This window comes from Vicugna pacos, chromosome 22 (assembly GCF_048564905.1).
Source record: "Vicugna pacos chromosome 22, VicPac4, whole genome shotgun sequence".
Lineage (NCBI taxonomy): Eukaryota > Metazoa > Chordata > Mammalia > Artiodactyla > Camelidae > Vicugna > Vicugna pacos.
In genome coordinates this window covers 21,186,071-21,213,282 of record NC_133008.1, presented here as the reverse complement: position 1 = coordinate 21,213,282, position 27,212 = coordinate 21,186,071, and the positions used below count along the sequence as shown (strand labels likewise).

General features: G+C 52.1%; 1 protein-coding gene and 1 non-coding gene across 6 annotated transcripts in view; one reads left to right on the top strand and one right to left on the bottom strand.

Moving 5' to 3' along the window:
• KLHL26 (kelch like family member 26) overlaps positions 1-27,212 on the top strand; it is a 35,860-nt gene that overhangs the window by 595 nt on the left and 8,053 nt on the right. The window contains exon 2 of one of the 5 annotated variants that reach the window (XM_072947344.1): positions 6,599-6,709. Coding sequence is in view for 2 of the 5 variants with exons in the window: in XM_072947341.1 (XP_072803442.1) it covers positions 8,063-8,139 (77 nt within the window). In the remaining 3 variants the exon portion in view is untranslated. Of the gene's footprint in view, positions 1-6,598; positions 6,710-7,986; positions 8,140-27,212 lie in introns of those variants that run through there. The other 4 variants (XM_072947341.1, XM_072947342.1, XM_072947343.1 and 1 more) reach the window with 4 other exon arrangements.
• On the bottom strand, positions 10,392-10,497 carry LOC116285121 (U6 spliceosomal RNA). The gene has a single exon (XR_004194806.1). It is a non-coding gene; the product is annotated as a U6 spliceosomal RNA (small nuclear RNA).

The window sequence follows — 27,212 nt, the reverse complement described above, 5'->3', positions numbered from 1 at the left end:
TAATGAGTTTTGACAAGTGTAAACTGCCTTGTTGTCCCATAATCAAGATAGAGAACATTTCCATTACCCCAAGGTCCTGTGCCCCTTTGTGGTCACTGCTTTGCCTCCCTGATAATTCACACCAGGTCACCCCCTGGCCCAACCTCTTGTCACCATAGATTAGTTGTGGCCTATTTGTGAGCTTCACGTAAATAGAATCATAATATGTATCCATTTTGTGCCTGTTTCTTTTGCTCAGTGCTGGTGAGATCCCTTGTGGGATGCATGCAGCAGTTGGTAATTCTTTTTCCTTGCTGCATAGTATTCCACCAGTGAACACATTGTTGTTTGTTTATCCAACAACCTGTTGATGAACCTTTGGGCTGTTTTCAGTTTGAGGCTACCATGACCTTTGTGTTTACATCTTTTGGTGAAACTGTCCTCTTTTCTGTTGGATAAATATCTATAGTGGTTTGATTGGTGTCCCTATCTCCTTCAATTCATGCTCACCTGGAACCTCAGAATGTGATCTTATTTGGAAATTGGGTCTTTGCACATGTAATTTAGCTAAGAATCTAGGTGACATCAAACTGGATTAGGGTGGGCCACAGATCCAATGAGAGTGTCTTGGTAAGAGACAGAAATGAAAACAGAGAGACATGAGAAGGTCATGTGAAGATGGAGGCAGAGATTGGAGTGATGTAGCCACAAGTCAGAGAGCACCCAAAATTGCAGACAACACCAGAAGCTGGGACAGAGACATGATTCTCCCACAGAGCCCCTCAAAGGAACCAACCCCGCCAATATCTTGATTTTGAACTTCTGGCCCCCTGAACTGTGAGAGAATACATTTCTGTTGTTTTAAACTATCTGGTTTGTAGTCATTTGTTATGGCAGCCCCAAGACACTCATAAAATAACCAAGGATGGAATCACATTCTCTTTCACAAAATATTGCCAAATGGCTGTCCCAAGTGGTTGTACCAATTGACATTCCCACCAGCTGAGTGGAAGACCCATTGCTTCATCATCTCTAAAACGGGAACATTAATACCCATTTGGTGTGTGGTGAGGATACACAACGATCCAATGCATAGTTCTGGGCATTGAAAACACTCTGTAAATGGTCACTAAAAAAAAAAAGTTGCAGAGAAGGTGCAAACTCAACCCCATCTGTCTTCGATGTTGGGTCTTGCTGCCCTTCCCTAGAACAAGTCACATACAGGGAACTCAGGGTGGGGTTCCTTTCCTCCTGTAGGAGGAGCCAGTGGGGGTGGGGTCTGAGGTAACAGTGGGGACACTGGGAGGCCTGAGAGAGGCTGTAGGGCTGGAATCAACTAAGGAAAGCCAGAGCAGAGCCAGCACAAGAAAAATCTCATTCATTCATTCATTCGTTCACCAACAGATGTGCTGCCAATAGATGCTGGATGAGAGATGGTGGGACCCTGGCGAGGCCCCAAACTGGACATAGGCAAGGCAGCCAGACTGGGCAGAGGGGACATGAGAGCTCTGCTGGGCAGCCAGGAAGACTTCCTGGAGGAAGAGACCTGCAGTGGTTGTGAAGAATGTGAATGTGGGAGGGTGTGCAGGACACTGACCATCCTGTCTGCCATGCCAGAAGTCTTAAATCAAAGTGTTATCAGCTGGGGGAGGGTAGAGCACATACTTAGCATGCATGAGGTTCAATCCCGAGTATCTCCATTTAAAAACAAACAAACAAACAAACAGACAACCCAAATTCTCTTCCTCCCCACCAAAAAGTGTTGGCAGCTGTGTGTCCTCTGAAGACTCTAAAGTCTTCCTTTTACCAACTAGGATAGCCCCTGGCATCCCCTGGCTTGTGGCTCCATCACTCCAATCTCTGCCTCTGTCTTCATATGGCCTTGTCTCTGAATTTCCCTCTTCTTATGAGGACACCAGTCACTGAATTTAGCCCCGCCCACCCACCACAATCGAGGATGATCTCATCTTGAGATCCTTACGTTAATTATATCTGCAAAGACTCATTCCAAAAAAAGTCATCTTTTGAGGCTCCAGGTGGACGTGTCTTTGGCCAGGGGACACGATTTAACCCAGTACACTGAGTGTTCAATATCTTTTCAGTGAGACTGTTCACCTGGGGGTAGGACTGTTTTTGTCTTGTTTGGAGCATGTGCTCCATGTCCATCACAGGCTCTGGTGCACAGGAGGCAATCAGTAAGTGCTTGTTTTTTTTTGTTAGATTGTTTGTTTCTAATTTATTTTGGGGGGGTCATTAGGTTTATTTATTTATGTTTTAATGGAGGTACTGGGGATGGAATACAGGACCTTGTGCATGTTAAGTACTCACTCTACCATTGAGCTATACCCTCCCCCCCAGTAAGTGCTTTCTGAATGCTTGAATTCAAGACAGGAGAAAGGGAGGCAGCAAGGGGGGCTGGAGAGGGCATAAGCCTGGGAGTCAGAGAGTGGGGGTCCCATTTCCTGTTCCTGAGCCTTGGTAGGCCACTTCCACTCTCTGAGCCTCATGCTCCCCACTTTACAAGGTTGTTGTGTGGATGAGGGTCAAAGTCTGAAGGTCACCAAGTACCCAGTAGGACCTTAGGTAAAGTGTAGCTATGGTGGTGGTAGGGGGAGTGTGACCCTGGCAGGTAACATTCTAGACCGCAGGTAAAATTAGAGAAGGTGGACCCAGGGCAGACCTGACCCTGGAGGTATGGCTGGCTGGGGTGATGTGGAGAGAGCAAGATTAAGGGCAATTATATTTATTTGTCACTGAGCCCTGTTCACAATCCTGGAGGTAAGTGGTTTATATGTCCCTCTTTTTTTTTTCCCCTCATTGAGGTGAAATTCACATAATGTGAAATTAACCATTTTAAAATGAACAATTCAGTGGCATTTAGTACATTCACAATGTTGTGCAACCATCACCTCTGTCTAATTCCAGAACATTTCCATCATCCCCCAAAAGAAACCCTGTTCCCATTAGCAGCCACTCCCCACCCCTCCTCTCCCTGTCCCTGGCAACCACTAATCTACTTTCTGTCTCTATGGATTTGCCTGTTCTGGACATCTCATATAAATGGAATCATACAAAAGGTGACCTTTTGTGTCTGGCTTCTTTCACTCAGCATATTTTCTAGGTTCATTCATGTTGTAGTGTGTGTCAGAGCTTCATTCCTTCTTATGGCTGAGTAATAGTCCATTGTGAGGATGGACCACATTTTGTTTATTCTTTCATCACTTGGGCTGTTTCCTCCTTTTGGCGATTGTGACTAACGCTGCTGTGAACATGTGTGCATGTGTATTTGTTTACACACCCGATTTCAATCCTCTTGGGTGTATGCCAATTTTAAAGATGAGAAAACTGAGGCTGAGAGGGGATGAGTCAGTGGTGAAGAGTATGGATTTGGAATGAGATGAAATTTGGATCTGGCTTGAGGCTGGGCTCTGCCAGACACTCAAATGTGACCTTGGGTCTGGGGAGCTACCAGGACCTCTGGCTCACAGGAAGAAGCTTCTGGGAGAAACTGCTGCAAAAACACTGGGTCCATGATGGGCATTATATTATTAATAGTAACAATAGGGGAGCTGGGACTCCTCCCCTTGCCCGGAGCCCACTCCTACTGGGGATCAGTCACTGAGGCCTGCTTTGCCACTCTGCATGAGAGCCTCTGGTGTTGGCTCACCTCTCGGCAGTAGTCCTGGCCCTGCCTGGCTGTGGACTGGTGTTTGCTTGCACCACTCAACTGACGTGGGGGGTCCCAAGAGCTCCCTCTGACTCAGCCTCTCAGACAGCCTACTCCCTAAGGGCGCAGAGCCCAAAGCCCTTGCCATGTGACTGGAGGAGCCCCTCCCTCTCTCTGCCCTTGAACTTCTTAGCCATCCAGGTCCCAATCATTGAGCATCTTTGGAGGCAGCAGTGGGAGTTAGAAATTGGTGATTCTTTTCTTGGGGACAGTTAGCAGCCCATGGCGCATATACTGTGGACATCTGAGTATCAGGCTCAGAGCCTTTTTGGAGGAAGGGGGACTAATTCATACCAAGGGAAGGATTGAGTTCATTCCCATTTCACAGATATGGAAATTGAGATCCAAGAGAACCTAGGAGTTATTGTACAGCCAAGAGTCACATGGATTTGTTCACAGAATGTATATTTACCTAATGTGCTGGGTGCTGCCCAGGGCTCTGTGGAGTGGCCAGGAGGAAAACAGGTGATAAGCAAGAAAAGAAAATGCATGACAGTTTCTTAAAAAGTTCTTTATAGAGCTAACCTGGGATCCAGCAATTCTGTACCTAGGTATGTGCCCCAAAACAGTGGAAATGGGGATTCTGAGAGATACTTGTACATGCACGTTCACAGCAGCACTAATCACAGCTGCCAAAAGAGGGACAACCCAAATGTCCATCAATGGATGAGTGAATAAAGAAAATGTGATCCATCCATATGATGGAATACTACTCAGTCATAAAAAGAAATGAAGCCCTGACACATGCTACCATGGGAATGAACCTCAAAAACTTCATGCTGAGTAAAGTGCACTAGACCCAGAAGGACATATATGATTCCATTTATATGAAATGTTCAGAACAGGTAAATCCATAGGGACAGAAAGCAGATTAGCGGTTGCCAGGGGCTGGGGGAGGGGGAATGGGAGTGACTGCTCATGGGGACGGGGCCTCCTTTTGGGGTGATGGAAATGTTTTGGAACTAGATAGATGTGCTGATTGCATGATATTAGCAATGCACTAAATGCATTAGACATGAATGCACTAAATGCCATTGACTTGTACACTTTAAAATAGTGAACTACATCTCAATTTTTTAAAAAAGGGAAATCTAAAATACAGAGTTTGGTAAATAGAAAAATCAACTGGGGCTGGGGGACAAAGTGTGGGCGTGGGAGAGGGAAAATGCTGACAGCTGACATGGAGCTAGGGCTTATTACCTGAGTCGCCCTGAGGGTCATTGATTGTTTATTTTCTCCCAGTCTCTGCTCTGCTCCACAAGGACATTTTAAAGATGGGAAAACTCTTGTGTAAATCTGGAGCAATCCATTCAAGGCCTTGAGGCTTTTAAGTGGATGAACAACAAGTTTATGTTATAACAAGTTCATGCTGTATAGTGCAGAGAACTATATTTGATATCTTCTAGTAACTTATGGTGACAAAGAATATGAAAATGAATATATATATACATATGTTCACATATGACTGAAGCACTATGCTGTATGCCAGAAATTGACATAACATTATAAACTAACTATACTTCAAAAAATTTATATATATATATATATATATATATACAGAAAAAATAAAAAAAAGAAGTGGATGCAGAACTAAGGATAAATGCAAAGATAGTGAGCATTTATTGGAGGCTGACCAGTCCAGCTTATAGAGAGGCAGAGGAGGCGCTGGAAGTGTCAGCATCTTGTGCTGATACCATGAGGCTGTAGGAAAGCAAGGGATCTCCTAACCCCTAGACATCAATTTCCTCCTCTGTAACACCTGGGGGTTATAAGGAGGCCTCGAGACTCTGACCTGGGGCCCTGATTTCCACAGCTGGTCCAGAGAGGGAGAGCAGGTGGTGAAGCCTTTGCCTCTGGGAGAGCCGTGCCAGCTGTGGGCCAGATGGCGGCCAGACCTGTGGACACTGCCTGCCATGTCCCTTCCTGTGGGCTCTGTCCGACCACAGGTCATTGTTGGGTGGGGGTGTGCAGTAACCTTGGTGGGTCCGTGATGTCCTCAACTGTCCGTGCTGCATTTGAATCAGGCTCAGGCCAGGAACCCTGGGAGAGATCCCTGGCCTCGCTTGGCCTCACCCCCACATCCCAACTGTCGTATCTCCTGTTGGCTCCACCTGCAAAGTACATCCTAGCTGGGATCACCTCCCATTCCTCCATGGCCACCACCCTGGGATGAGCACCATCTTTTGGCCAGGAAATCTTGCCTCCTAAGTAATGTCCCTAATTCAAGATATCGCTCCAACTGTCGGTGTTGGTTACATTCCCTCTTCTCACAAGCCCCCTCTCTTTCCTCATTTCACACAGAAGAAATGTCTCCACAGTGATCCACAAGGGCTTCCATGACCTAGAGCACCCCTCATTGCTGCCAATCCCATCTTCTCTTCCCCTCTCCTTTTCCCTCATTTTCCCCCACCAGGCAACACTCTAGACATGATCCTACCTCAGAGCCTTTTCATTGGCTGTCCTGTGCCACGTAATCTTGAAGAAGTACTTAGTACATCCACAGACCATGCATCTGCAGTGTGCTACACGTGAGTGCACAGCCAGGGACCCAGGGAATCTCTTCTTGCTTATCTTCAACTGTGTGTCTGACACGTGGGTCAAATCTGAGTGTTTATGAAGTGTGCGTGCATATGGATACCATTGACTGCAGCTGTTTGTGTGTTGGGCTTGTGAGCTGTAGGTCTCTGCTGAGAAGGGTTTGATGCCTGCGTGTAGCTCATCTGGAACAAAGGCTCAAGTAGCAGGCAGACCACAGGCGGGTGAGGGGGTATGTGCAGAGCTAGCTGGAATGTGAGCTGTTTAGGCACTCACACACTCAATATTTATTGAGGGTATATTGTGTGCTGGAGGGGTCACAGGGCCCTTCAGCACCTGGTATCTATCAACTTGCAGTGTCAACTTCTGAGTGTTTTACACAAATGATTGAGTACCTGCTGTGTACCTGACCCTCTCCTGGAGGGATGGATCGGTTGAGTCTGGTTCTACCTGAAGGAGCCCACCCAGGTAGGCCCCTTCCTTCCTCCTCTGGGGTCTCCAGCCCATGTCTGCCTCCTTTCCCTGCGCTGACTGTAGGAAGCCTCTGAACCCCACTGGGACCCCTGGACCCTGCCTGAAGCTACACCAGGGAAGATTTTCGAAAACTCAGAAGTTGATAGAATAAATGGGTTCAAGGCTGGAGAGAAAATCCTGGAATGAAGGATGAAGTTGCTAGGCTTTCAGTGGGTTGGAGGAATGATGAGTGACCTCAAAGGCTCTGGAAACTTTACAGAGAGCTTATTGACCCTGGGCTCCATGGGGTCCAGAGGGAAGGAGAGGAAAAGAAGGCAAAAAGAAAGAAAAACAAAGAGAAAAGGGAAGGAAACAGATGTAGGACTTTGAACTCTGGCTGAAGACTGCAGTGTTAGGGGCTCTGGAGCTGGGGTAGCCCAAGGAGTTGGGTCTGGTTTAATTGACTTTGGGGGTGTAAGTGTGGGTTTGAAGGGTCTGTGGGCAAGGATTTGGGGGAGGAGAGTTGGGATTTGAATAGAGGATGGGGGAGATAACTTGAGGGCAGGGGTTTCCAGGTATGGTAACCAGAATTGAGGGTTCAGCAGGAGGTTTGGGGATCTGAGCGCAGACGATTGGAATCTGAGGGTGGAGGTTCTTGAGTGTGAGGAAGGAGGTCCTGGGAAGAAAGGGGAAAATTGGGACTCAAAGATGGCTTGGAAGTCTGAGGCCTGGGTGCTAGGTGAGTTCCTGAGTCTGAGGGAGGTCTTGGCGAGGGAGTGACCCTGGAAGGAAGGAGGGGTGATTCTCAGAGCTCTTGGACCAATTTCCCCGTGCTCCTCCTCTCAGTCAAGCCCCTCCCCCTTTCCAGAGCAGACCCGGCTCCATCTGGCGTGCCCCTACTCCTAGCTCCCTAACCCGTCCCACTCCACCCACTTCTCCCGCGTCCCACCTTCGCCTCGTTACTCCCCACAGGCCACGCCCCCACCACGCACAGTTCGCAGTTGCCCCGCCCCTCGAGAAGGTCCCGCCCATTACCCACGCCACGCCCCTCCGTAGACCATGCTCCCCGCCCCTAGTCCCTGTTGGGCCAAACTCCCGTCCCTCCTCAAATCCACGCCCGCGCTTCGTCCCAGACTCTGCTCCTCTCCCCCTAGCTGAACTGGCTCCTGCCTTTGCCTGCCTCCGCTCATCCGTAGACCCCGCCCCCTCCCCGGCCAGGACGCGCACCCTCCTTGGACCTGGCCCCGCCCCTCGCCTAGGGCCCTGCCCCTTCGCAGAGCAGGCCCCGCCCTACCTCCCGCGTCTTAGTCTCCCGGGCCGGCGCGCGCGGTTCCCGTCACTAGCACGCGCGGTGGCAGCGGCGGGAAGATGGCGGAGTCCGGCGGCGGCGGCGGCGCTGGTGGCGGCGGCTTCGGCGCGGGCCCGGGCCCCGAGCGCCCGAGCAGGTGAGACCCAGCCCGCACGGTGGGCCCGGACCTGCCCCGGGACCAGGGTGACCTATGGGGAGTCCTGGAGGTCTTGATGGACTGGGGAGCCGCGTGTGCCGGCTTGAGGATCTTTACCCGGGCTGCGGGCTTTAGGAGGCCATGGAGTACTGGAGGGACTGAGAGCAGCTCAAGGGGCATCTAAGGGCAGGCTGGGGGCCCCAGGACCTCCAGGCGTCTGCATGCAGCCGTAAGGGCCTGAAAGCGCATTGAGATCTGAAGGGAAACCCAGGGGCTCCTGACTGTAATGTGACCATGGGTGAACTGGGAATGCCAAGGGGTCTGGGAGACAGGGAGGTACTGAGCAGGGCCCATAGACTGTCTTGAGATTGTTGAAGCTGTCTTGGGGACTCTGAGAAGGGGACTGAGGAGAACGTGGAGGGGTTGAGGCCCAGGGCTCACTGGAGGGTGCTGAAGGGCCCTGAGGTTTTTAAAGGTGGTCCTGAGGACTTGCTGAGGGGACCTGGGAGGGATGAGGACTGTGGAAGGTTGGGAATAGGAGGCTCAAGTAAACCTGAGGGACTGAAAGAGGCCTAAGGGATCTGGGAGAACCTAAGAGGAAGCTGCTGGGCCCTGGAGGTCCCAGTGAGTCCTGATGGGCAGGGAGGAATCTGGGGGTCCCAGGGGTCCTGAGGGGCTGGAGTGGGTCTTAGGGAGCCTGAAGATAGTGAAAGAGCCCCAAAGGTCTTTAAAAAAAGACCCCAGGCTAAAGTACTTGAAGTAAGGTCTTGCCCTCAGACCAAAGCAGAATTCACCCCCTTTGATCAGAGAGAGGCCCCCTTCCCCTTTGGCCAAGTCCGGAGACTGGTTTCTTGAACCCCAGAATTGACATAGCAATTGAAGGTGTTTATATGCAAAGTTCTGGGTCCTCAGGGGGGAAGAACACCTGCCTTAGGGTGCAAGACCTCCCTCCCTCTTCCCATTACATAAGGCCAGAGTAGTTCAGACCCTCCCATCCCGCAGCCCTCCAGGACATCCTGCCGCCCTTGGCTGGCCAAAGAAGAAATTTGGGCTTTTTCTCACTGGTGAGTTTAGGGAAGCAAATAATTTCAGCCAATGTGATAAATGATGAAGCAGTAAATACTCGTGTGCTGGGGAGTCAGTTCTCGTTGTGGGGACCTGGGCTGGTACAGGCTGGAAAAGCTTGATGGCCTGCATGCACGAATTGGGCTTTGGAGGACTGTAGTGGGGAGCAAGGAGAGATCAGAGGATCAGGGGGTAGAGTGGGTGGGACTTGGTGACAGGCATGTGGTGGCATGTAAGGGACAGATTAAGAGGGGACAGCAAACTTTTAGGTCCCTGCCTTGGGTAAGGATAACCTAGGGGCAAAGGCAAGATATAATTACATAGCATACAATTCACTCACTTTGGCTGAACAGTTCATTGAATTTTTACACATTGATAGAGTTTTGTACCCATGAATACAATCCAGGTTTTGAGAATGCTTCCATCCCCACAATGGAGTCCTTCAAGCCCATTTCAGTCCGTTTCTCTCCTACCCCTGGCCCCAGGCACACTGTGATCTGCTTTTGCTCTCTATAGTTTTGTCTTTCTAGAAATTTTATAAGAATGAAATCATATAATATGTGGTTTCTTGTATCTGGCTTCTTTCCTTTAACAGAGTCTTTTTGGAGTTCATGAGTGTTATCACAAGTATCAGAAGTTCATTCTTTTTCACTGCTACCTAGTATTCCATCGTATGGATGGGCGCAGTTTGTTTATCCATTTACTGGTTGATGGACATTTGGGTTGTTTCCATTTTGACCATTACAAATAAAGTTGCTGTGAACATCTAGGTATGTGTCTTTGTGTGGACATATACTTTCACCCTCTTGGGTAAATACCTAGGAGTGGAATGACTGGGTCCTATGGTAGGTATAGGTTTAGCTTTCTTTTTTTTTTTTTTTTAAGTAAGTGGATCTTTGATTTACTTGTACTTAAACATATAAACCAGCCTTGCAAACTGGCACTATTATTATCATGATGTGGCAAAATACAAAAACATCTTTCTACAAATACTAGAGTGATAAACAAATTAGGGGTTGTAGTAAAACAGCAAGAGGAGCAGGGGAAATCAATGAAGCACACTGTACTGTAACCCTTCACCTTAAGAATTGGGCTTCTTAACAAGTAGAGCCTCCCCATCCCAGAAAATATGAATAATTGTTCAGCATATCTTTGTCAAAGAGCTTCCTCTTTTTGAGGTTAGATGAAAAAATATGGACTGCTTTGAGAATTTGTGTGTCATCCTTGTGCTGGGGGCCATTCTAATCTTCTCTGTATCATTCCAGTTTTGGTATTACATACTACTGAAGCAAGCACTTAGGTTTAACTTTGTAAGAATCTGCCATGCTGTTTTCCAGAGTGGCTGCACCAGATTGCATTCCACCCAGCAATGTATGAGAGTTCCAGTTGCTCCCCATCCTTGCCAACACTTGATGTGGACAGTCTTTAGTTTTAGCCACTCTAAGCATATGCTGGTATCTTATTTTGCATCTCCCTAATAACTAATGATATTGGGCATTTTTCATGGTCTCACTGGCTATTCATCTTGGTAAAGTATCTTTTCAAATCTTTGGTCCATTTTTTATTTGGGTTGTCTTATTATTAACTTTTAAGTGTTCTTTATGTATTCTGGGTATGAGTCCTTTATTGGATATATGATTTGCAAATATTGTCTCCCAGCAGATGGCTTGTCTGTTTGTTTTTTTTATGATATCTTTCCCAGGGCAAATGTTTATCATTTTGAGGAGGTCCACTTTATCATTGTTTCTCATTATGGATCATGTGTTTAGTGTTATATCTAAGAAATCTTTTCTAAATGGAGGCACTTTTTTCTTTTAATTGAAGTTTAGTCAGTTACAATGTGTCAGTTTCTGGTATACAGCACAATGTCCATCATGCATATATATACATATATTCATTTTCATATTATTTTGTTAAAGGTTATTACAAGATATTGAATATAGTTCCCTGTGCTATCCAGAAGAAATTTTTTTTATATATAGTAGTTAACATTTGCAAATCTCAAACTCCCAAATTTATCCCTTCCCACCTTCTTTCCCCTGGTAACCGTAAGATTGTTTACTATGTCTGCGATGGAGGCACTTTCTTAAAAGACATCTCCCCCACCTCTGAGATGCCCATTTACCCCCTGCCCTCCATCCTAGTGACAAATCTGTTGTCTAGAGCAACTGATGGGGGGGTGTCTTATCCCTGCAGTGCTAGTGCGGGGAGAAGGGCGAGAATCCCCCATATGGGGAGATGGAGCAAACATGGAAGAAGATCAAATTTTGAGGGAGATTATGGCACACAAGATTCTCCCAAGGATCCTTCTGAGATGTAGAGGCCTTTATAGCATTGTTCATTTATTCGTTCGTTCATTTGTTTGTTTGTTTTCATGGAGGTACTGGGGATTGAACACAGGACCTCCTGCATACTAAGCATGTACTCTTCCATTAGAGCTATACCCACCCCCACCTCACTCCCTTATTTATTCCAAACCAGCCACCTAGGGCCAGTGCACAACCTGCCTATGCCTCATTCTTCTTCGTACTTCCACTCCAAGATCATGGCCTCTTGAGCCACCTGCCCAACCACCCAAGCTCAAGTAGCCCCAGGAACACTTTTTCTGGTCACCTTGTTGTATTGGCTTTTTTGGGGGTAAAAGTTATATAACATAAAACTCACTCATTTAAAGTGTACAATTCAGTGGTATTTAACATGGTGAATGTTATGCAACCATCACCTGTCTATTTCAAAAAATTTCCATCACCCCAGGAGGAAATCCTGTCCCTGTGAGCAGTCACTCCCCATTTTCCTCTCCCCTAGTTCCTCTACAACTACTCATCTACTTTCTGCCTCTGTAAATTTACCTGTTTTATAAATAGAATCATACCACATGTGACCCTCAGTGTCTGGCTTCTTTTACTCCCTATTATGTTTTCAAGATTCATCTGCAATGTAGCATGTATCAGTCATTTCTTTTTATGGCTGCCTAATATTCCATTGGGTGGACGTACCATGTTTTGTTTATCCATTCACCAGTTGAAGGATATTTAAATTGGTTCCATCTTTTGGCTATTTTGGATACTGCTGCTATGAACAGACATGTACAGTTTTTGAACACCTATGTTCAGTTCTTTGGGATGTATACCAGGAGCGGAATTGCTGGGTCATAATGTCTGTTCGTGTCCTTGATCAAGCTATTACCACCCAACACTACTTGGTGTGTTTACTAGTGGGAATGCCTTGAGAGTAGAGATTGTGTCTTTCTTGTGCAGTCTTGGTCTGGTATGCCTGGAGCACAGACAGCCCAGAGGAAATAAATGTTCAAGAAATATGGCTACGGGGGTGGGAAGAAGGGAGGGGAGGGGACTGGATGAATGGAGTGTGGAAAAGCTCTCTGGGACTTTCAGTCTGGCCAGTAGGAAGTCCCTTCATGGTGATCAAGTCCATCCCTTGCCTTCCTGGGGAGACTTGTGGGGCTGCCAAGGACTGGGGGGAGGCTGGCCCTGTCTTTGAGGCTGGGTTTCCAGCCTTCCAGGTGGTGCCTGTGTCTGCCTTGTTGTCCCATGAAGGGTTTTGTCATTTGGCCAGGGGTGGGGGCGGTTCCTGTCTTCCCCTTGGCCCTTCCAGCGGTCCCACAACTCAAAAAACTGTCCTTAGGAGGGACTGCTTTCCCCCACCCCGACCACCCCCGGCATTATATAACTTGTTTGTTCCAACTTTGCTTTTCTGCAACCGAGGAGGAGAAAAGAAAGAGAAAAGCTTATTCTCCTTTCTTCTATCTCGAGGGATCAACAAAAAGCCCGTTGCCTAGTAGAGATGGTCATTAATGACCAAGAGGAACCTTTGGGATGGACAGAGCTTGGCTGCTTTGGCCAGGGGCTTGCTGAGGGGAAGTGGGGTCCTAGCTGCAGGCTCACTCACACAAAAGATGCTTGTTCTGCAACAGGCCCCCTCCCAGCTCCACCCCAGGCCCTTGCCGGGGTCCCGGCTCCTGGAGGGTTAGGAGGTTTGCGGCCATGTACAGTTTTGCGAGGAGGAGAAGGAACTCTCCTGAGAGTCTCACCTCCCCAGCTAAAATTCTGTCACTGTGAGGTACCCGGCCAGTCTAATTCTGGAGGAACTTTCTTGCCACAGAGGCTCTTCCTGCATTGGGCCTTTGGCATCCTCTCTTCTCTGCCCATCTTTCCTAAAGATGTCTGGATGGGGCCCAGACTTACTGATTCACGCTGTTCCTTGGGCAGCAAGGCAGGAGTATCTGGGTGAGGGCCATACTGGCCACAGGTGTTTCCATGGGCCACAGCGTGAGCGGGTTTGGCACAGTTCAACCGAGGTGTCTGCTTCTGGCTTGGTGGCCTTTGCTTGTTGAAACTTTCTTAACAAGCCCTCTCTGGCTGCACCCTGTATTGTCTCCCCTAATCCCTGAGGCTCTGGAAGAGTCCAGCCTCCAAGCCCTGTGCGAAAGATTTGGCCTACTGAGAAAGTTCTTGTTCCTTTGGCCTTATCCTCTTTTCAGCTGAAAGAGAGAGGCAGGAGTTTGACCCTTCAGAGACAGGAACTCAACTCCTCCCTGGGAATTCTGGGAGATCTGGTGGTACCCGGTGCCTCAGCAGACCCACGTGTGTATATGTGCGGTCCCTCGTGCTTGTTACACACGTTGGGCACACCTGCAACCCTCTGTGTGTTAGAGTCCTCACCTGGGAGGTGAGATCGCGGGCCCACTGGGCTGGGTAGCTGGGAAGGAGCCAGCTAGGGAGAGGGCGTGCTCAGAGGGTGCCCAGCACATCGCGTGATGTTAACATCATGTGTGTTAGTGTGGAGCTGGCAATGTTGCCCTGTGATTCTGACACTGCTGACGTTCTGTCCATTGCACCCACGTGGACCAAGAAGGGATCATGGGGTATTTGGCAGGTCTTGCTGACGAGTCAGTGTGGCAGGTTGGGAAGAGAAAGTTGGTGTCTAAGTCTGTTCTGGCTGCAGTAACAGAATACCATAGACTGGGTGGCTAAAAACAACAGAAATTTAGTTCTCGAAGTTCCAGAGGCTGGGAAGTCTGGAGAGGTCACTTCCTGGTTCATAGACACAGTCTTCTTGCTGTGTCCTCACATGGTGGAAGGGCCTAGGGAGCTCTCTGAGGTCTCTTTTATAAGGGCACTAAAACCATTCATGAGAGCCCCGTTGTCATAACCTTATCACCTCCCAAAGGCTCTACCTTCTACACTATCACATTAGGAAATAGATCTCAACATGTGAATTTTGAGGAGGGCACAGTCTGTGGCAGTTGGCCTGAGCAGTTGGAAGGACATTGGTATCATTACTTGGTGACCATGAGAGGGACAGTGGCAGGGCCAGTGAGACACTGAAACTTGTCAAATCTGAGTTGCTTTTGCAGCATCAAAGGGCAGATGCTGCCATGTGAGCCTGGCACCTGGGAGCACAAATTTATGGGTCTTGGCAGGGTATTGGGGTGGGGGCAGTTGAGCCTGCGGCAGGCTGGCGGGAGCACTGAGCTGGAGGTGCTCAGGGGCCGGGCCGCGCAGCTCAACTCCTCCGGGAGTGAGGCGCCCCTTTCCTCACCTTGCCGGTAGGATCCCTAGAGCTCATGATGTGAAATTGCTCTGACAACTGCACACTTCACCCCGAATTGTGCAGAGTGATTGTGTCACAGCTGGACTGCTTCCACCTGGTAGCTGCAGTCCCCCCCACCAGGGACGGCCCTCTTGCTGTCGGCCATAGTTACTGGGTAGAAAGCCTCCACTATCATCACACCATCTCTAGGGAGTGGATGCCATATGTCATCCCACTTTCCTTAACTGGTACTTTTTACTGCTGATCCTTATGGGAGAGCTCAGTGAGGCCAGGTTGGAGGTTTGCACCTGCATCCCCCCAGACACTTTAAAAGTGGGTCTTCTCTGTCCTCCCACCATAGGGGCTTAGGACATGCTTTAGACTTGGAGTTGAAGACCCTGGAGAAGGGGGAGGAGGGAGAGAGGAGCCAGCATCCCTGGCTCCCTCCTGTCGTGGATGGGACTCATTGGACACCTTTCTCTTCCCCTGGCAATTGTCAGTTGTCGCACGCCTCCTGTGCTCCTGCTGCTGAGCTTGGTGTTGGGTGTGTGGGGCCCCTGGACAGATAGGCCCTGCCTGTGTGGGGCGCCTGTGTACCAGCATGTGAAATAGTTGGGCCGTCATTTCCCCACTGTTGCCATAAATGATCCTGAGGCTGAGTTGGAGGTCCCTGCCTTCTCTAGAAGGTTCTGGGAGCCTCGTTACAAATGAGGTTGAGCAGAGTCTGAAGGTTAATGCCATCAGCTCCAGGGAAGGGAGTCTCGGGAGGTAGACTGTTTTCTGGGTGTGGGCAAGTGACACGTGCAAGTTCTAAAGGGGGAGAAGCCTGGCTTTTTAGGAGTCCAGAAGGCAGAAAGGAGCTGGAGAGGGTGAGAGGGAGGAGTGGGGTGGGGGTTACAGGGGACACTGGGCAGGGTTTGGGTGAGGGGGCACCTGGGTCAGATTCCTGTTTCAGAAGTATCCCTCTGGTGGAAGATGAGGGGTCCTGCACTAAGGAAGGGCTGTAGAGATGGTGAGGTAGGCATGGGTTTGGGGAAGATTCAAGGTTGAACTTGTGTGATGTGTTGACCAAAGGTGGTGACTGGGCGGGGAGTCACAGGCTCTCAGTTTTCTCCCGCGGACCACAGAGTAAGCACTAGGGGAGGACCCATCAGGCAGGAAGATGAGGCCTCACTTGGCTTGAGAGGCTCTGCTGCCTGAGATCATCCAGTGGAGAGCAGGAGCAGAGGTGGACATCTGGCCTGGAGGGCTTGAGGTCCCTAGTCTGTTCTGAAAAGTCGTCGTGCCTCTCCTTGCTTGAGGGCCACTGGTCTTCTAAGGACCAGGTCCTGGTCTGGGAGGTCTTCCCAGTTCAGTTCCCACCTCTTTACTCAGAGCTTCTCCTTGAGAGTACTCACCACACGTGCACTTAATTGCTCTCTCTTCTAATCTGTCGGTACGTCGTGTTGCTTCCATCTTGGAGCCACATCCCAGTCTGGCCCCTTCTTCCACCTCCTCATCTGGGCTCTGAGCCGCCCTGCTCACCCCCCACGGCCAGCAGGACCCTCCCAAGGTGGACACCAGACCCTGCCACTCCCTTGCCTGCTGGGCACCTTCTCACTGAGAACAGTCTCAGAACAAAATCCACTTTTTCACATGGTCCCCTGGGCCCCCACAGTGAGTCCCTGCCCACCCACCGGGCCCTGTGCTTCCACAGCCCACCAGTCTCCACCAGCATGCTGGCACCCCTGCTGGGCTTGTGACCCAGCTCTTCCTTGGCTGGAGTATCCTGTCCTGGAGCTTTGCACACTCCAGTGTTGCCTCCTTGGGTCTTGGCTACTCTGTTCCCCCCTGCTGTCTGCCCCTCTCTGCCCTCTGTCCCGTGCTCACGGTATGTTCTGTGTTCTTAAGGACCTGTGTTCTTTAGAATGTGTGCTCCCTGAGGGCGGGGCCTCACTGTGGAGGTTCTGATATGGTCTAGCGGATATTCCACACGCAGTCCTGCGATGGCTTTGCAAGAGGAACTGGCCTGACTGAGAGGCTTCTGTAACAGCCCTTCATGGCCAGCTGAGCAAGGGTCACTCTCCTTCTCCTCATTTTTTTTTAATGGCAGAGTCTGGGTAGAGAAACAGAAACTCACCGGGGTATTGTCAGTGCATCAACCCCGTTAGAGAGAAACTAGTGAGCAGTACCCTTTTGCATGGGCTTCATCTGGTTCACAGACAGGATCTTAGTGCGGCGTCGAAGACGGGAAATGGCCAGCCGCTCTCCCCATCCAGCTGCCTGCACTGGGAAGTGGGGGCTGGGGCCCACTGGGTCCCCACCGCGGCCCACCCGCCCTCCTCCTGTGGTAGCCGCTCTGCAGCTGTGCAGACGGGCTCTTAACACTTGTTAACCTTGAGTCTCCAGTCCCTTCCTCCTCCCCCGCCCCTTTCCCGCTTCCCTCCAGAGAGGGCCGCTCAGGATTCACAGAGCTCATCCCCCATGGCTGTGAGAGCGTTTCCCCAATATTCCTCTACAGAGTGGGTTTTGGGGCGCATCCAGCGTGACTTCAGACCCCTCGCTGAGCAGCCCAGCGGCTGATCTCTTCCCGCCGACCACCTCGCTGCACACTGAAAATATTGTGGTTCGGGAGGAAGTAACCGGCACCTTTGGGGAATCGCAGACCTTTCCTGTGAGGGAAGCAGCTTCCGGAATTGAACACGCTTGGCCTGGAGAAAATCTTGAGGGGTGGACCTTTGGGCTTTTAAAAGGCCTCAAGAGGAGGTCACCCGAGGATCGAGGATCGAGGCTGAAGACGTTTTTCTGACGCCACAACTGCGAAATTCCACAGGGGTCAAAGACAGGATGGGATCTGAGCGGGAGCGGGCTGGGCTGGGCTGGGCTGGATATCCGGAGAGCTCGCCTCTCAAAGGGATGTTAGAATTTGAAGCAGCTTGCCGAAGGAAGCAGGAGCAGGGAGATGTGATCACCCGGAATCTTCCATGACTGTAACTGAGAGTGGGGCATTCTCCTGACCCAGGGTTTAAGGGGTGACAAAATGCCTGTGAACACCAGCCATGGAGGGGAGCCCCACTGAGGACCCCCGAGACAGCCTTCACTTGGAAAACTTCCAGGACTGTAGTTAAAATGATAACCATATACTTGCCTTGGTGATGTTGGGTTGATCCTAGAAGGACTTCTCTTGCTTTTTCTTTTCTTCCTGCCCCTGTCATGTGAGGGGCAATGGCAGCCCGTGTGCCCGTAAGGCAGGGAGGCTGGGAACATACAAACGTTTACACTCCACGTGAGTCAATTGCAGAAACTATGGGTGGTGTTTTCCTTGCTGAGGCTGATGGCACTGGGCCGCCCTGTTGCTCCAGCCTTAGGCCTGCTTCTAGCATTTTAGCATTTAGAGTTGCTGAACTTTCACAGTAGGGGGCATGGGTAGCTTGCTGACCTTTCCCAGGGAGGTGGCTGTCGTGTTAGAGGCAGGCGGGGTTCAGACTGGGTCTGGTCACCAACCACTTGCCTGCAGATCAACCAGCCAGGCTTCCTTGCCCCCATTCCTGGGCAGGGAGAGTTGGTATCTGGAGGAGTGTCATCTCCATGGTGGTTTTTCCAGAGCCTTGTCTGGAATTCGAGCCCTGGAATTCGACTTCCTGACATTGAAGTCCCCCTTTGCTTACAAGAGCCAGAAACTCAGCTCACTGCCTTCAGTTAAAAAAGAAAAGTTCATTGTTCACATGAAAAATAAGTTCAGGGAGAGATCCAGTTTCAGGTACATTACATTCAGAACTGAGATGATTCCCTTGAAATCTGTGAGTCCTGTCTCTCTGCTATGCCTTCCTGCTTGACTGGGCAAGGTGACCTCACGTTGTTCCTCACCATCCCAGCAACCCCAGGGGGAACGCAAGTTGCCATCCTGGTGGCTCCAGCAAAAATCCTAGGAAAGGCTCTGATTGAATCAGACGGGCCACACCCCCTATTCAGGGACCAATCAGTATGGCCGGGGCCTGGGAGGCTCTGGTTGGCCAGGCTGGGTTATGTTTCCCTTATCAACTAGAGGTGGGTCTCCTGATCCTTACCACTGGGGCTGAGAGTGAAGAATAGGAGGTTCCCCAAGAAAACAGGGAGCCCTTATCAGAAGAGGGGAGGAATGTTGGCACCTCATAAAATGATGATGTTCACGATAGGCCCCTTCTGATGCTGAACTTTGTGCTGCTATTGGAAGATCCTTGCTGAGCCATACCCACATCTATGTCTGCCTGCGTATGGCCTAGTACCACTGGGCATGAGCACTTGCCATTTAGCAGAACTGTCCCTTTAGGCGACTCAACACCTGCCCTGCCAGGGGAGACAGTTGGGCTGGGCCCTTAGATGCTGAAATTAGGCAGTGCTGGAATCTCACTGGGTTTCTGAGAGGTGTTCTGGGACCACACAGTCATGTGCCTGCTTGCCTGATCTGTAGAGTGAAGGGGTTTTGCTCATTCAAGTGGCCCAAGCCCAGTTCAGCAGGGACAGTGTTGGGGGATAGGCCCTTATGGGGATCAGCCTCCTGTCAGTGGGTGGGAAGAAAACAGGTGATGCCTCAGACTGAGACCTGCTTATTACTTGCCCCTGCTGCCCCTGGCGTGGGGGCCCTGACTGGGCTTTTGAGGGCCAGAGAGGCTGTAAGGATCCCTGGCTGGGCCATGAGGGCAAGGGAGGCCATTGGGGAGAACTTCTACTTTGAGAAGGCTCGGAGGGGAAGGTGACCGAGGAGCATGGAAGAGCTGGTGGGCTTGAGAGTGCGCCATATGGAAGAGTGGTGGGGGTGGGGAGGGCAGAAGGAGTTGACCCTTCAACATGGGGAATAGCATGAGCAAAATGTGGAGGCCAGACGTCCCAGAGAGGAGCCTGCCAGGGGCTTCCTGGTTGAGCCTAGTCAAAGGGTGACATACTCAGTCCCAGGACTTGAACCAGGAGGTTACATGGAGAGGGTAACAGAGCAGGTATCTGCAGCAGAGATATGAATCAGGTCCCAGCCACTGCTGCCACCTAGCAGCCATCTACCTGCCACCTCATTCAACTGTCCATCCATCTACCCATCCTTCCACCCACTGATACTTCCTTCCATCCATCCATCCATCCTTCCACACACCAACCCTTCCATCCACCCACTCATCCACCAAACCATTCATCCCTCTCTCCATCCATTAATCCACCCATCATCCATCCACCCATCTATCCATTCATCCATCCATTTAGTCATCCCTTCATCCATTCATCCACTCAGCCATCCAGCCATCTAATCAACAAACATGACTGACCTCTGAGCATATGCCAGGCATGGTGCCAGTTGCTGGAACATAGCAGGAGATAGAACTCACCCTACCCTGCCTGGAGATAGGCTGGGAATGGATGGATGGTTTACCAGATGGAGCGATTGGAAGGGGAAACAAATAGAACTGGGTTGGGGGTCAGAGAAGTGTGGGGGCCTGGGTGGGGCTCTCCCACTGTGACCCAGCAGAGTGGGATTACCTCCCTAATAACAGCTGAAGGGTTAGTGGGACAGTCTACACCCTCACCTTGGCTGCCACTAAGGAGCCACATCAGGCCCTACTTGCTGTCCAGCTTCATGTCCACTTCCTGGTGAGTGGCCTCACCCAGCCTCGGTGTCATCATCTGCATCATGGAGATGATCAGGGGACCCATCTACCTGGGACTATGGGGAGGCCAACACTGGCTGGGCCTCTTACATGCTGTGTGGCCTTGGATGGGTGCCTGAATCTCTCTATGCCTCCGTGTCCCTGACTGTAGGATGGTAATGATAGTGATGTACCCCTCTCCAGACTGCCCACTGAGAAGTGAGCTGGGAGCCCGGTCTGCACTGCCCTGGCCCACAGCCCTGCACGGAGTAGGTGCTCGCTTGTCAGGATGGGGAGGGGTGAGGGTACTGTGGAGGCAGAGAGCTCGCTGTTGGTGAGGGAAGTGGGATCTGGGTGTTCCCTTTCCTTCTTCCTAGCCTTGAGAAGTTGCTGAGATTGGACAGGTGCTACCTACAGGGTCCTCCTGTCCGTCAGCAGTGGTCAGACCCCCATACATCCTGGGCTCCCTCGGGCATCAGTCAGAGGCTGAGGTGAAGGCATAGAGCCCGGGCAGGAGGTCACGGCTGGGCTTTATGGGCACTGGGCTCACATTGGCCCCTGAGGAGCAAGACTGTGGAGAGCCACGGGGGCTTACGCAGGGGAGTGACAGGGTTTGACATCATTATCACCTTCTGCTGGTGGGAGGTTAGGCTATGCCTGCAAAGTTCTTGGCTGTAACCCAATGAGTACTGAGGGGTTGGGGGATCTGTACTGTTTGTCCCTGTCACTGAAGGGCAGAATGACAGAGCTGGCGGGACTTGCCTTGAGTGGAGCCGGCACCAAGTGAGACCACCCGATGCCAGGCTTTGTGCACAGAGGATCTCAGGTGGGCTTTGGGGAGGGCTCGCCAGGGTCTCGTTATGAGACCAGTGACTTCGGGGCCAGCCAGACCCCAGCCTCTACTCCTAGCCCCTCGGAATTTCTTCTCTTCCCTCTCTAGGTCCTTGGGAGGATTCATGATGGTTCTTTTGAGGTGGACACGGGTTTGGGAACCTGTCTGCCTCTCCTGCCACCCTCTTGACCCTCAGCCTCCCTGACTATCACATGGAGGCTCTCAGGAGTACTAGTCCTGCGTGCCAGCACGTTGCACGGTTACCTCATGCTGGTAATGCCCTAGCAGCCCCTCTCTTCTGTCACCCTGTCATTGCTCTGCAGGCATGGATAAGCAGGAGCCAAGGACATATATGTAGGGGATGGCCCTGCATGATGATGCCATGAAGATGAGGTGGGCAGGTGTAGCCTGGGGCTCCTTTGCAGGGCCCAGGGGTGAAGTGCTCCCAGGGTGGGCTCTTAGTGGCCTCGGTTTTGTCCACGGCACCCAGCTCTTGGAGGAGGCAGGGCAGGTGGGATGGAGTGGATGAGGCTCTTCCCCTGCCTGGCAGCCTGGCACAGTTGGCCTCCCACAGGGTGCACAGATCTGCCTTGACGTGGGCATCCTGTTTTAAATTATGGCAGAGGATGTAGGAGAATAACCAGCATGATGACCAGGAGGGAGGAATAAACAATTTAACTGCTGATGCTGTGGGGAGAGCCCAGGCGTAGGGGAACACGGGATCTGGGGCGCTGGCCGGATTGTCTTTCCTCTTTCTCTCTCTGGGTCTCTGTCTCCCTCCCTCTGCGTTTCTGCCACCCCCCTCTCTCTGGGTCTCTGTTCCCCACTGTTCTCTCTCAGTGGTTTGGCATCTTGGCCTGCTGGGACACTGCTGTGGGGACCTTCATCTGCTCCTGAGTTCAACGCTTGTCTACCCAGAAGCCCTGCTCTTTCGTCTTCTCCCCTGAGAGCCTTGGGATCAAGCCCTGCTAGAGGACTGAAGGCATCTCTGAAGGAGCTGCCCCTTATCAGGGGCCGTGGCTGCCTGCGGGGTAGGGAGGGCGGAGCTGGCCTCGGGGTGAGCGGTCCCAGGAGAGAGCGTGCTGACGTGAGTGTGGGGGCTGCTGGCCAGCGTGAGCCTTTGAGGCCTGGTGCAAGGTGCCAGAACATGGTGACTGCATCCTTTGGGCTGGGAGCACAGTACCCAGAGCTGTGAAATATTGTGGTAACCACAGCAACAGTGGCTTGGGGTGTCTGCCTCTGTGGGATGCGTGGGACCCTGACTCAGACGCACCTTTTATCCATGGAGCTGCGTGCCCTGGAGTCGGAGCTGTGGCCTTGGCAGAGTCAGCAGGCTGCATTGTAGCAAGAACCGGTGCTGGAGCTGCCTGCAGCTGTGTGGGGTGCGGGGCGGGGTGTTGGGGGGCCATGCTAGGCCTCACTTACTCTGTCTTGAAGGGGACATTTGCTGCGCTGACCTCCTGGGCTGGCCAGGGATTCACGAAGTTCTGTGTGAAGGGCCATGCCCGGCGAGTGTTCTGTCAGTGAGCCTGCTTTGTTAAGGATCAGAGGTGGGCAGGAGGGGGAAGCCTGAGAAGTTTCCAGTGTGTCTGGACAGGAGGTAAGGGGAGTGGTGTGGAAAATTGGACAGAGGTGACCAGCGGGTGGCCGGTGCTTCTCCATCTGCAGTTAGAGAGCCCAAGCCCCATCCCCTCACCCTGGCCCCCTCTCTCTGCTCTCTGAGTCTCTGTCTCCCCCCAACCATTTCTGGGTCTCTGTTCCACTCTCTCTCTCTCTCTGGGTCCCTGTCTCTACCTATCTTTGGGTCCCGGTTCCCCCACTTTCTGGGTCTCTGTCTGCCTCTCTGAGTCTTTGTCCCTCACTGTACCCCAAAATACAGTGTCTTCCCCACTGATGCACCCAGGACCCTGGGGTGGAGTGGCCTGGAACTCCCTGGTACTGTGTCGGCCGGGGCTTGAGCCAACCAGCTGTGCTGTGCTGCTGTGCTCCATCGAGCCACATGGACAATAAAACCAAAATTGGCTTTGAAAGTGGAAGTGCTCTCTGTTTTGAGGGGAAGTGAGGGAATTTGCATGTCAGAACAGTATGTTAAAGGGGCAATATCGTCAGACTCTGTTCTGGCCTGAGTTTTGGGCTCCATGTGGGGGTGGGAAAAGATTTTACAAAACCCCAAAGAAATGTTTCTGTGAAATTCTTTCTTGTTCTTGCCTTTTCCTTTTTTTTTTCTTTTGGACATTCCAATGAAAAGAACTTTCTGGGGCTTTGGATCTCTCCTGTAGGCTTGGGAAACCAACCATGGAGACCAGGGTCAGCAGACCGGCAAGAACAGGAGGAGGGTAGCGCCCACCCTGCCAGGTGCTGCTCGCAAGGCAGCCCCCTACCTTCACCGCGGAGCCCTGTCACCTTTGATGTGGCTCTGCACTCCTGGGGCCATCCCTCACTAGGCTGTCCTGCCTTGGGCATGGGTCCCTCCAAAGCAGGCCCTGAAGCAGACTCTAGCCTGTGGTGGGGGTGATGACCCCATGAAGGACTGGTGGGGGGAGGGAAGGAGGTGTGTGGGTATCAGCAAGGATCTGGTGACAGTGTGGGCAATAGGTTCAGCTGGCTGGGGGCTCCCGGAGGTTGTGGGCATCCTCACAGGTGATCCACTTGTGGGTGTTAACCCACCCAGTCCCACTGGCTGTCAGCCTCTGTGCAGGGAAATCCCAAGGGAGGCAGCAGCTGTGTCCCATGTCCAGCATAGGCCTGGACGTGGCTGGGGGTGCCCAATGACAGTGTTACGAGGACACAGGGTTGGGGTTGGGGTCAGGAGAGTGCGAGGGTTGGGGGTCAGGACAGCGAGGGGCACGGACAGCTCCTTAGAGGCCAGATCCAGGCTGAGGGTGCAGGGGGGTGGCAGTGAGCGGCCTCCAGAGACGCCCTGACCCAGCTGCTGACGCATTGGCTCCGATGACTCAGTGCGGGTGACCGTGGCTCGGGTGGCTGTCTGGAGCCTCGGACCAGCTCAGGGCTGCTGCCGCCGCCGCCTTCCTGGGGCCCCGTGGCCCCGCCGTGCCGACCGCCCCCTGTCTGGGCTGGCCTGAGTAATGGGTCCTTCCCTTAGTCATCGGTCCCAGGCCCCAGCCCTCCCTCCTCTTCCTGCCCACCTCCGCCCAGCAAGCCTGCTTCTCTGTCCAGCTGGGTACTCTAGCCCCTGCCGGCTTCCTCCTGCCCTCCCTGAGTTCCCCCGAGGCTATAAGGTGTGTATGGGGGTAGTGGTGGGGGCTTCAAGAACAGTTGTCTCATTTGTGAAAGGGGAAGAAGAAAACAGCCTTGTGGGGAGCTGCGAGCCTTGCTGGGGGCATGAGGAGGAGTGCCTGGGGCAGGATGAGGCGTGTCCAGAAAGGAGCCACTTCTGTCCACTTGGTGCAAATTGGGCCCCACACCCTATAACCAGCAGTGCTCTGGGCTTGATCAGGGTTTCTGGGCAGGGGTGTCCTAACTCCCATAGGAGCATTTTAACACTGAGTGTGCATGGCCTCTGTGCTCAGCTGAAGAGCAGCCATTTGTCTCCCCTTAAAGGGCCTTTAGTTCGTCTCCCATCTTCAGCACCCAGAAATGGTATTTGGTAAGTATCCTCACACATCTCTCAACTTGCACGTGCGAGAATTTCTGAGATAAATCCCCAAAGTTGGCTTGCTCGGTCGAGGATGTGAGCCTTTACAATTTTGCTAGGTCTGCCAAACTGCCTTCCTGGGGGTTGTCCCACTTCCCAATCCTGCTGGATATGGTCACGAGCATCTGCTGCCAGATGGCCTGATGATTCTGCCCACCTGAGGGGTGAAGTCTGTCCTTTGGTGAGCACGCTTCCCTTATTGTGGGTGAGGCTGACTCTTAGGTCTCTCCAGCCAGCTGGGCTTCCTTTCCTATGAACTATCTGCTCATGTCATTTGTGGAGCTTTTGGTGGCGTTAGTGGCTTTGTATTGATTTCTTGGTGCTCTTTATATATGGAGGACCACAGGGAATATATATCCAGGGAGCAAGCAGCCCCAGGATGAAGTTGCCTCTGGTGTGAGGTCTTTCTTCAGGTGAAAACATGCACATTCACACCAGTCCCCAGGGCTCAGAGGAAGCACAGGAAGTCCTCTCTCCCAGCCTCACAATCTCTGAGGTGCTTCTAAGAGAAAAACGAGGCCAGCTAAAAGCAAAATGGCAAAGGCTGGGGTTGGGGAGTGTACAAAATCTGTGAGGCGAGGTGTCCACAGAGAGGCCAACCAGGCTAACTTGGCACCTGTCATGTGCCAGCACTCTGTGGGTGGTTCCAAGCTTCAAGTTCCCAAGCACTTGGCCCCATGCAAAGGCATGCAGGTGGCTTATATGGGTGGTGGCAGGATGCAGTCCCCCATGGGCCTTGCCAGCACAAAGTGCAGCTGGAGAAAGTAGGTAGTCAGTGGCCCCTCATTTGTGATGGGGGCTAGGAGGGGATGGGGGTCAGGAAGTCTCATGGCAGCTCTGTGACATCTGTGCTCTTTCCTGCCCGATTTGATAGCTAAAAAAATGAAGACCCAGAGGACCAGGGAACATGCCAGAGTCACACAGCTGGCACATAGCAGGGCAGGGGTGACACCAGATTCTAGAGCCTGGGGCGGTAAGGGCCATCCATGGTGCAGCCCAGGCAGGCTTTCTGGAGTGGGTCTCACCAAGGTGCATCTCCCAGGCTTTGGGTCCTGGCCCAACCCTCCAGACAGTCTACTCAGGGCCAGGCTGCAGGTTTGGATGATTTTAGGGGATCCTAGTGTTGAAAGTGGCAAGCTGTTGCTGTACGTGTGTCACCTTCTCACAGCCTGCAGCCACTACTGTGCTGAGTGGGATCTGCAGAGAGCAGCGTTGCCCTCCCCATGGCTATGCAGACCGACGATGTCTGCATCTGTATCTGCATCTGCATTGTAACACAGTCCCTGATTTGAGACACACCTCTTCCATCCTTAGCCCTGGGAGGGAGGTTCTAAGGGGTCACACCCGCTGTCCCTGACTCCCTGGCTGCTGTGCTGCACAGAGAAGGTGGAGCTCCTGGCCCCAGGCCGGGGTGGGGCATAGGGGAGAGGTGGCTCTGCATAGTAATGGGGTCTGCTTCCGTGGGCCAGCCAACACACAGGATGCAGCCCAGCCCTCCATTCTGTGGGAGAGGCTTGGTGTCCCTGTCTAACCTCGGGGGTGGCAGAGCTGGGAAGAGAACCCGGAGACACCCCCGTTTTCTAGCCTCTGCACCTCTGTACTCCCAGTCCCATCTGTTCCCCCTGGAATACGGCTCTAATATGAAGCTGATTCTGGATGATTTGACCACTTTGGGTCCCTATTCCCTGGACCGTGCACCTGGTGAGGGCAGGGCTACTCTGTCTTATTTGTGCTGTGTCCTCCCACCGATGGGAAAGGGACGAGGGGCTGACAAAAAAAGCCTGTGAGGAGAATAGGGGAGGGGAGTTGGACCTTAGCCATCAAGGGTCCTTAGAGGCTGAGGTGGGACACGGCTTTGGCTCAGGTGGTCCAGAGGCCCGTCATTGGTGAGAGGACACAGCAAGACCCTGTCTCTGGAGATGTCCTGGCAGGGCCTATATAGCGGAGGACATCCCTGGCCAGAGAGTAGGTACAATTGGAGGCTCTTTGAGTTCTGAGGGTCTGTGAACCAATGACATTGTCTTTGTAATCTTCAAAACACGGGTCCATTGGGGTTCTTGGGAAATTGAAAGAGCAGTGGCTCGGGTCCCAGCAGTGGCCATTCAGGATGGATGGGCAGCAGCACTGGCTGAGAGGAGGAGAGGAGGGGGCGTGTGAGGTGGGTGTCCCCTCCACCTGATGGGAGAGGAGACTGGGCCAAGCTAGAGGCTCAGGGTCCTCCTGGGCCCTTTCCCTTCCCTCCTTCCACAGCCTGCACACCCAACCTCCCAGACAAATCCCGGATCTGACTGCCGGCACCAGTGGCACCTCAGCATCATCAGCCCAGGTGACCACGGCCCTGGGCTCTGAATCACATATCTTCCTGCCTCCCAGGGACAGAAGG